This window comes from Mangifera indica, chromosome 13 (assembly GCF_011075055.1).
Source record: "Mangifera indica cultivar Alphonso chromosome 13, CATAS_Mindica_2.1, whole genome shotgun sequence".
Taxonomy (NCBI): domain Eukaryota; kingdom Viridiplantae; phylum Streptophyta; class Magnoliopsida; order Sapindales; family Anacardiaceae; genus Mangifera; species Mangifera indica.
Genome location: NC_058149.1, coordinates 12,449,786 through 12,460,480, shown reverse-complemented (window position 1 = coordinate 12,460,480; position 10,695 = coordinate 12,449,786). Strand labels below are relative to the sequence as shown.

General features: G+C 32.1%; 1 protein-coding gene across 2 annotated transcripts; it reads left to right on the top strand.

Annotated features, from left to right (window-relative positions):
- Positions 1–3,214: 3,214 nt before the first annotated feature.
- On the top strand, positions 3,215–6,477 carry LOC123194461 (axial regulator YABBY 5-like). Of its 2 annotated transcripts, XM_044607665.1 has the most exons (8): positions 3,215–3,379; positions 3,503–3,595; positions 4,280–4,399; positions 5,259–5,376; positions 5,488–5,536; positions 5,637–5,712; positions 5,939–6,007; positions 6,177–6,477. In XM_044607665.1, the coding sequence occupies exons 2-8, from the start codon at positions 3,521–3,523 to the stop codon at positions 6,222–6,224; spliced, it is 555 nt and encodes a 184-aa protein (XP_044463600.1). In that variant the 5' UTR covers positions 3,215–3,379; positions 3,503–3,520; the 3' UTR covers positions 6,225–6,477. The 2 variants fall into 2 exon arrangements, with proteins under 2 accessions (XP_044463600.1, XP_044463599.1); XM_044607664.1 differs by lacking the exon at positions 3,215–3,379 and having other exon boundaries at positions 3,386–3,595.
- Positions 6,478–10,695: the final 4,218 nt, after the last annotated feature.

Here is a 10,695-nt window from a genome sequence, read left to right as displayed (position 1 = left end):
TGAAAAAAAAAAAATTCTTTTGTAATTCCTTACATAAGGATTTAGAGAAAAACATATCCCAACCTATACAAGCAAATTGTTAATAAAATTTTTCTATTGACCCAATTCTTTTTTTCTCCTTAGTAGTCTGGAAAGACAATAAAATTTCAAGGTAGCAAAGATTCTTTATATTGTATCATGAATTATCAATTAATAGATGACATTTCTTTTAAACTTTTTTGAATGATTAAGATAAATATCTTTAGAAAGGTTAAACCTTGATGAGAGAATCAAATGAAATTTGATGATATGAGAACCCTGTTAGAACCTTAGTTAGTAAATATAAGTATTAAATATGTATAAAAGAATTTTTAAATCTCAAATATGTTAAACATATATTTTACACTATTTTCATATTAAATGTGAATTATACATTATATTTTACGTTTATCATATTTTTGAATTTTTGGCTAAATTTAAAGTACAAAATTGCCCCTTCTATTTTCAATTATTTACAAAAATGAACTCAACAACATTTCTTCCTTAATTATTCATCCTAATTTTGTATTTTCCTCCCATATGACATGTACAAAGATTCACTTTGATATAAAGTCTAAAATATAAACTAACTAATTTGTTTGTTTTTCCCAATTGACTGATATGTTAGCTATTATACAAAAGAATTTTTATTATGTATTATCTTATATTAGATTTAATAATTAATTAAATATTTTATATTTGAATTGTTATATTGATTTTTAATACGAGATTCATGAAAAATATTAAAATTATTATAATATTATCGTATTTTTTGAAATATATTATTGACTGTATTATACCTGTATAATTTGCATACCATTTTTTTTCCTTTCTCGTATTTGTCAATTAAGATAAGAACATTAGGTGACCATTTTGGAAGCATCGATAGCCAAAGTATTATCATAACCAAGGTTATTGATAATAAAGATGGACTATCACAATATTAAATAACCTTACCTAAAAGTAGTGATAGATCTTAAAGGAAAATTATTTGTATCTTAAAAACTATTTGTATTTCAAACGAAAGCTTGATTGAGGTTTTGACCACCAATAATTAAAAAATATTTCAAGAGAGATAATTTGGAAAAATTGTATCTCAAATAATGTTAGCATAATGTCAAGAGAGATACTTTTAATGGGTAAACATTTTTTTAATGTATATTATTTTAACGATTAGTTTGACTATTGCTTGACTATTGTCACAACAAGTCAATTTGCTTGCGAACAAGTCTTGACTTGATTATTGTTGAGTTTAGTTTGAGTTTGTTATTTTTAGACTTGGTGAACTTGCGAACCTAGGTGAGCTGCTTAATATTAATAAACTCATAAAAGTTTTAAATTTAACAGTTAAACCCCCATTATTACACATTTAGCTTCTAAAATTTACAGTTAACCCTTCCTCCTGCTAATATCTTATATGTTAGTATGATAAATTTCATATTAGCCTCTCATCTTTTAAAATTATACATCTATCCCAACATCAAACTTTGAAAATGGGGTAATTGATATATGAAAACTATAAGATTTAAATATAATTTTTTAAGTTAAGCTTGAGTGAACAATCTTTATCTCAAGTTTGAACGTTGTATCTATCCTATCAATTAGAGTTTATACATAATAATGCTTGATTTAGCTCAACTTAGCTTGATCAAAACCCTAGTTTGGGGGCAGTGCAACCCACAACTATAACCCCCCTTCACTCTCTCTCCCCCACATCAAAGTTCAAACCCTCTCAATCTTCACAAAACATTCTAATCTCTTATCTTCTCCTACATTCTTACCACTCTCAATCTCTCTCCCATTTCCATCAATTTCTCTCCATTTTTATTTATTAACTCATTTCTTTATTTCTTTTATATTAGTATGTATTTAAATTCTCTCTCCCACCCACACTCATATTTGATTATATATTTATAATCATGTTTGCTTATATTTGTATAACTCTTGGTGGGTTGGTTAAAGTTATATATATAAATCCCAAAATGGTTAATTTAATTAACTTTTCAGAACATATATTACATAGATTTATATCTCTACTTAAGAATGAACATTTCTCCCTTAATTCAGTAATTAGTTATTATAAAAAGAGAATCGGAAAGATTAGGACTTTCATAGACTTCAATTAATACTTTTGGAAACGAATGTAATAGTTTGATGGATGTGTTCCCCTTTTTGCCTCGGGGAGTCTGCCTTGATTTTACTCTCTCTCCCCCTCTCCCTATGTATAAAAGATGACTGGTTTCTTTGTCGCACAATATATCCTAATTAAATAATATAATGATTATAATATAAGATAGAAAATGTAAAAAAATTAGCCAAGCCTCTGATGACACTATCTGTTGCAGCAGACATGGAAAGAGACGGAAGCTAAAGCACCGAGCTGAATCCGTTATCAAGTTGGGTAAGTCCACAGAGAAGAGACCCTAATAATGTTCTATCTTTCTCATCTTCTCAGCCGTCCTTATTTGTGAGGTTCTTTGTATTGTGACTGTCGTCTTCCATACCTGTAATATTATGCAATTAATTATAAGTACTTCAATACAAGAACACTAATGGACTCTCAATCGAGCCAGTAGACATTAGCCTTTCCTATTCAAAACACAAACGGTTGAATATCTATAAAACACATCCCTTACATCTCTTTTAACATAGAGAAATGTTCCCTTCATTTCTTTCTTGATGAGTTTTTGTTTTTCAATTAAAGGCTGTACCATTTATGGTTGTTTTCGAATCTAGGATGGTTAACAAGTGAGTTAATCAAGCATTCTTCAACTTTCAATTGAAAAATAACACAACAATTAAATTCACCACGTTCTAATGTATAGATGTAAAAGTTGTAAATGTGCACATAGATATAGACAAAAGTAGAAAGGAAAAAAAAAAAGGGAAGAGATAAAAATTTCGCCCCCTTAGTCCGCTGTGGGTGTAGCAGAGCAGAGAGGTGAGGAGAGAGTGGTCGCTCTCATTTCATCATGATAAAAACAAGGCCATCTGGACTCAGAGATTGCATATCCTATCGTTAATGCTTCCAAAACCCTAACTCTATTATCTTCTCCTTATTGCCCTTTCCTCAGTGCTACCCTTTTAATTCATCTCTTTACCTCGAATACCCGGTTTTCAGTAATAAAACCTAATATAATATCATTCTTAAATTGTTTATTTTTTACTATTATAGGTACCAGCATTTGCTGCCTTCAGTGGACACCACTGATCCCACTTTACCCTCCTTCTCTCTCACTCAAAAGTATTTGAATCCTATTCTTTGATATATATGCATATATATAAAGGTTTTTAACTAAGTGTTGTGATGTGATACATACATAGCCCGGTTTCAAAGGAAGGGGTATAGAGAGAATAAAAGGTACCTTTTTATCTCCTATTTGGGTCGGGAGTGTTGTTGGTTTTCTCCTTCTTCCTTGGCTACCTGCTTCTTCTCTCTTTCTTCTTCATCTTCTTGGGTTAACGGGCTTCTTTTTATTATTAGTTAATTTGACTGAAAGACATGTCGAGCTGCATCGATGTTGGTCCTGAGCAACTCTGCTACATCCCTTGCAACTTCTGCAATATTGTTCTTGCGGTATCTGATCTGCAAACTCTCTTCTTTCTTTAGTGGGATCTGCTTTTTCAGTTTATTTCAGCCCTCCACTAACGTTTTCTTGTCGGTTTTTTTTTTTTTTTGTCTTTCACCATGGACACCTAACAATAAACAACATTTTAGATCATGATGAAAGCTACTCTTTGCTTCTGTGATCAGTTTCTCGTGCTATTTTCACTGAAATTTATTGATTTTCTCTCTGAGGTTTCTTGATTTTGTTACAGTCAGGTCTCCATCGTTAAGACTTTCTTTTTCCTCCTCCTTATGCAGTCAAAAAAGAAAGTCATACCCCAAGGTCCAGACGGATTATTTCCGTAATACTGAATTATTTTCATAAACTACAGAGTGTTTTAACGTTAAAACAAGCATTTGATCACTAAGATGACGAGGACAGCTACATGACTCGTTGATTTACATGTGTGTGGCATATCTTTACCTTCCAAAAACACAGAACTATTGAACAACAAACACACCCACAACCAGCTTCAACTTGGTGCTGTTTACTGCAGATTAGCTCTCCATCTTTAACTTCTCTATTTCGTAATGAAATCCACAATGCACCCATAAAAAGCATTGATTAGTCTCTGATCTGGGACTTTTCTCCCGGCTCCTAATTTTTTTATAACTCGAGAATTTGTTATTCTAAGTTAATTAATGGTTTCGCAGGTGAGTGTTCCTTGCAGCAACTTGTTAGACATCGTGACAGTCCGATGCGGACACTGCACCAATCTATGGTCCGTGAATATGGCAGCTGCATTTCAGTCACTCTCATGGCAAGATGTTCAGGTGATATAGTTTATGGCAAAAATATAATAAAATATTAACGAAATCTTTTATGTATTACATTTAGGGCATTTATAGCCTCAGAAATCTAGGGCTTTTGGGTCTACTTCTTTTGAGGAAAACGAACCCAGATCGAGTATTTCAAAGCATTTCTCTCTGAAGTTGTTGTGCTGAGGGGATACCTAGCAGCCGCCATAAGGGAAACCTATTTTATTGCTTTTTGTAGAGCTGGGTTTTGCGGCCACAGTTGTACTTGTATTTCAGCACCCCTATTACCCACCCACTAGGGCTACTTTACATTCTTGAGCCTCTTTTTTGAAGAATAGTAGCTTGATTTGATTGACATGAATGTGAGGCTTCTTAGGTTTTATGATTTCTTTTCAAGGCATTTGTCCTTTTTCTCTGGAAACAAACCATAGCTAAACTGAGGTTTTTAGATCTTGAAGCCCTTCTTTCTGCAAATGTTTAACGAGATTTTATATGCTTCTGGCTTTAATTCAGATGTTACAAATCTAACCGATTCAGTCACTTCTATGCCGGTTCATTTTTTTCTCTTTTCTTTTTCTTATAAAACATCATTTCAACTCTCTCTCTCCTATTATTGTGAACACACCCAGATGAGCTAGCATATGTAATAAACCTCTACAATTTTTCCCCTGAATTAAGATGGCAAATTTTAAGGCTCTCAGTGAGATGTCTTGCTTCTTTGTAGAAGAAGCAATCGCACCAACAAGAGTTGTCACTTCTCCCATTTCATTTTCCTTTCTTGAATACTGGCATATTACCCTCAATTCTTTGCAAAATGATGATTCCACATGCATCTTTTAGTTGTAACATTAATCAAATTTGAACAATTTTATAGGGCCCCAACTACACGCCAGATTATAGAGTTGACATGGGCTCCTCCTCCAAATGTAACAACAAGATATCACTGCGACCACCAACTCATAATGTTCCTGAAAAAAGGGCTGTAAATCAACGTGAGTCACCATATATTTTCGGATAATGTGGTTTTAAATATAAATATGTATGTATGTGGCTAAAGTTTATATAAGTATATGATTATGTGCCGTTAATTTTATGCGTTTCAGCTCCCGAGAAGAGGCAGCGAGTACCTTCTGCATATAATCAGTTCATAAAGTAATGAAGCCGTAATCTGCTTCTTTCTTGTTAATTCAATGTCTTCTGCGTGAAATCTTTATCATAGATTATAATTTCCACTGCAAAATTCGTAATGCAGAGAGGAGATTCAGAGGATCAAGGCTAATAATCCTGATATCAGCCACAGGGAAGCTTTCAGTACTGCTGCAAAGAATGTAAGTGGTCCATACACACACACACACACACACACGTTGTTGAACTCAAAAATATCTGAAAACCAATTTCATTGTTACTAATAACTATCATATTTCAATAAAATTATGAGTAATTTTGAATTAATGATCAAATAACACTTTATTATATAATGACACAAATTAAGTATGTATTCATTTGTAATAGATATGTGTAACATTGCTCATCATATTTACTTGTGTTTTCTAGTGGGCACACTTTCCTCATATCCATTTTGGGCTGATGCTGGAGACCAACAACCAAGTTAACATGGATAGTGTAAGTACCTCAGTACTTTGTTAACAAAAGTTTATGATTTTTCAATTAGCACCAGATGTCCTGGTGGAAATTTTTCTTCCTCTGTGGCCACTGATATTAGAAAGCAACTGCTGGAGCCTCGACTCGAGTCATTAATATTTTATAAGCCATTTGCGTTGAATTCATGCAGGCTACTGATAAGCGTCTTATGTCAAGGGCTTCATTTCTGGATAAGTGAAAGACTACTCCAATGAAGTCTGGGCTCAGGAAGCAAAAGAAAGACGATTTGAAACTCAACATGTTGTGAGGACATGGATCTATATTATTCTTCAATGTTTCTTTGTCTCAAGTACGTTGTTTATTTATTTAATTAGGTTTGTTTTTCACTGCTTTCCAAGTAACTCAGCTACTTTCGTTGGCTGTATTTGTCAGTCAATGACTTTTCATCGTAGCTATTTAGAGTAAAATAAATTTCAAAACATTTTTAACCAGCTTTGTACGTAAATGAATAAATTAATTAGAAAGTTATCAATGCTAATAAATGCCTCATACAAAATGCGTAATGGTTTCGTTCATGTTGAGAGTTTTCATGTCTGTACTTGTATATATAACGCAGGCTAGGTTCAGTTCGTATTTAGTTAGGTGATATTAGGATTTAAGTAGGTTCAGTTTTAATATTTGATAAGATATATATATATATATATATATATATATATATAGTTTGATGTTAAGCCATATTTTAAGTTTAATATCTCTAGTCTGATAGACTATTAATTGTGAAGCTACTGTATATTTTTTATACATAATTTATTATAATTTTATTTCTAGATTTTGTAAACTAAAATGTATCCTCAAATAATATGAGATATACAGATAAACTCAACATCTTCTCCGTATTTTATCGATATAAGATTTATCTAAGGGTGTCATATTAGAATTTTTCTGTTTACTTAGACCTTCAAGACAAAGATTTTGATGATATCATAAATTAATTATCCCATATATGTCATTTTGACAGCAACCCATTTGAATCAATTTGAGTAGTAAGTTCTACCATGTAAGTCATTTTGATATTAGTGCTAAAATCCTCAAATTACTAGCCAATGTCAAATATATATTATGATTAGTAACGTTCAATGATAGGGTGGACAAGCTTGTTGAGATTTACATAAAAATAAATCTCTTATATCTTCTTCTTCAATTCTCAAAATTGTGATCTATTGGAGATCTTTTCATATTTTCCCATCACATTAGTCTATTCAACATATGGCTATCTCTCTTAAGAAAAACCTAAACACTGAAAATGTTAGGTTTATAAATTAAACATGGCTTCAATGAGGCTTCTTCCAATACAGGTAGTTGTCAAGTTGGAGTCTGTTTTACATGCCATATCATGGAAGACTTCATTTGTTGCCACAAAAGAAGAAAAGAAATTAAAGAATTGATAAACCAGTCACATGTTCATAAGTTTCTTTGAAATCTTGTAAGCAAACCTTTTTGATAATTCATAGGAATGAGAGAGAAACTAAATCAGAAGTTTGCTTAAATATAACAATTCAAATGCCCATTTTGGGTTTCTTCCCCCAGAGTCGCTAGGAACAAACAAACAAACAGTCTGGAAAGTTATAACTTGAATTATATATTTATACACATATTTGTATCATTGATATACTGAATGAAGAAATGATAGGCATACTGCTTGCTGTGCAGCTATGTTTCAAGAAAAGGGTTTTGAAGCATAAATGAGCATTGAGAGAGAGCTTACTGCTTACAACTCATAAACCATATATGAGAATTATGAAAAGTTAGTTGATGGACCACCATTTTATTTAGGCTACTGAGAATTTCCCACCAGAGAATCTTTCACATTATTAAAAGCACTAAAGCTACAGAAAACACTTTAGCAGTGTATATTGGTTCGATCTTTTGATTTTCATTGAATGGCTGACAAGGGTTTATGTACATAGGTGGTCAAAGTTTATCATTACTTTCATTAAAATCTGTATATGATAACTTTTGTATGTTAGATAGATTTTTAATGGCTAAGTGTAAAATCTTTAAATAGTCTCAAAAGTTTGGGTTTTAGATTGAGAGATGTTATATTATAGTGGTTGTTGAGTTCGTCACTCAAAATATGGTGATCACTCTTTCCAGACTGATCGTATGACAATTTCTGATTAAGACTCTTTGTTTACTCGTTCTTTCGATTTTGTACCATGATTTACTCACTAACAATGCCACATTTCGATCTTAATGTAATGTCATGAAATCAAATACGTGTTCCATTGTCTCATCTGGAAAATAATCCATCCTTTTATCGGCAATCAATCCCTAAGTCCCAACTTTTTTCCTAAAAAATAACTTTTGCAAAAAAAAAAAGAACAATTTTATTGAGAAAATTTTTAAAATAATGACAAAGCTTTGCTAAATAAAAACCCAGATGGGAATCTTCCTAAGTTATTTAAAATGTTCAATAATGAGACTAAATCTATAAATGTACAGCAACTAAGTACATAGAGATTAGAAAATGATTACAAAACCAATATGATTGTTTGACATCCCTATATTTTGTGATTATAAAGATAAAAAGAGAGATGAAATTTAGATTTTGTATATAAGACAGAAGTTTGATTAACAGAAAAATAAGATTTTAAATATACAAGTAAGAGTTTAAATATTTTGATGATATTTTAAGATTTAATTTTTAACTTTTCTATAATTATAAAATTGATTATTAAACTCAAAATTTCACTTATCCAACTAACTCCAAAGGAAGCTCTCTTTGTCACCACCCCTCTAGCACACCCACACCCAAAACAACCCCCCCACACCCCCCCCCCCCAAAAAAAAAAACCTTCAATATTGACTGCTGTCTAGACTTTTTGCAGATTGGAATTTGTTATATCTGTCTAATTTGATATTCGATACATTTTAGAATTGATTCTTACCCTAAAGAGAGAAAGAAGGCATAAAGAAAACATATAATGATTGAAAAATGTCCTCGGAATCTGAGAGCCTGGTTGATTCTAGTAGATTACAAGCTGGCAAATGAATAAATATAATAAAATTACAAACACTTGAAAAAAATAAATAGAGAAAATGGCATGGTTGGCGGTGTGGTGGTGGTGGGCAGTAGTAAGAATACGGAGGATTGCTACAGTGCAGAATAATCATTCTGACATTAGAATCTGAAACGTCAAATTCAAGTCTGTCAAACGCATCCAATGTCATTTCACTTCTCTGACTTACACACACCCACGCCACACCACCCCCCCCCCAGGTAGCCCCGGCAAAGCCTGGACCAATCCTCCGGTTGGGCTCAAGGCCTCAGAGGGGGTGTCTGGACCCAGGTCGAGTCGAGTGTCCAAAGCCTGAGCCCTTAGAAGCTGAAGTGGGGTTGAGGGACCGGTCGTAGGACCTAGATCGATTTTAATGGTAGATGTAATTGAAAAATTACTCCAATTGAATAACTTGACCAATGAAGAAAGAGATTCCGAATATAACATTTAATAAAAATAATAGAAGTGGGTAATATATAATTATAGTAAATTAATTTTAATATAAGTTAATTTATTTTAAGTAATATGAGTTTTGATATCTAGACTTATAAGTTTAATTTATTCTTATATAGTATCAAAGTTCAAAATCACATAAGTAGGTCTAATAGTCTAACGTAATCTTAGTATTTAACAATTTATAATGATTATATTCGAGGGAGGGTGTTAGAAACTAAATAAAACTCACATATTTAATAAAAACGAAGAAAAATGTTAGAAACTAAATAAGAGTCACACATATAATAAAAACAATATAAGTGAGCGATATATAAGTATAGTAAAATAGACGTTAACATAAACCAATTAGTTTTGTATAATATGAGTTTCGATTTTTACACTTATAGCTCTAATATATTCCTACAGACAATAAGGATTCAAATCCAATTGATTTTGAAAAGTGTTAGAAGGCTAAACATAGTAATGTGCTTTAGTGAAAGTCTTTCTTCAGTATTGTCCAATACTCCATTTATGTTCGGGAATCAAATGAAGGGTGTCAATTGCCTGGTATCAATGATGACAGAAAAATTCTACCGTTGTCAAAAGCAAAAGCTCCCAATAAGACCAACCCTTTTGGTTTCATCAAGAATACAATACATAAATATTTCCAACCGTAGGCTAAATTTCATGCAACAATAAAAGAGGTTTGGGAGTTTTCAATATACCTCACTTTACTTTTGAATTTCATGATAAACTTCTCTCAAATTCAAAACCTCACTTTCCCTTCCATCGATGGTTTTTTTTTTTTAATCTTTACTTTGTTATTTTTTCAAATGTGTCAAACTGCCACCATATTTTCTATCGCTTCACAGTTCAGTCATTATTTTCTTACTCCTGTTCTCCTGCTATTTTCTTATTCTTTTCTTTATCAGATTCCTTGTTTCCCATTAACTACATTGTCCTTTCTCATAATTATGAAAGTTTGTATCATCCAGTGAAGAACCTTGAAATGGGCCATGTTATACATCATCCAGTTTGTATCAGATAGAACCATCACACCTCAGAATCCTATGCCACCTCTCTGTCGTGTAGTTCTTATTATCAATGCCATCCTAATTGATTAAAGATATCAAACTAAAGATTTCATGGTTATCTTCCCATATAGTTTAGGATAAAACAGTGCTGATAAATTAAGTATTTCTAAGGTGAAAATGA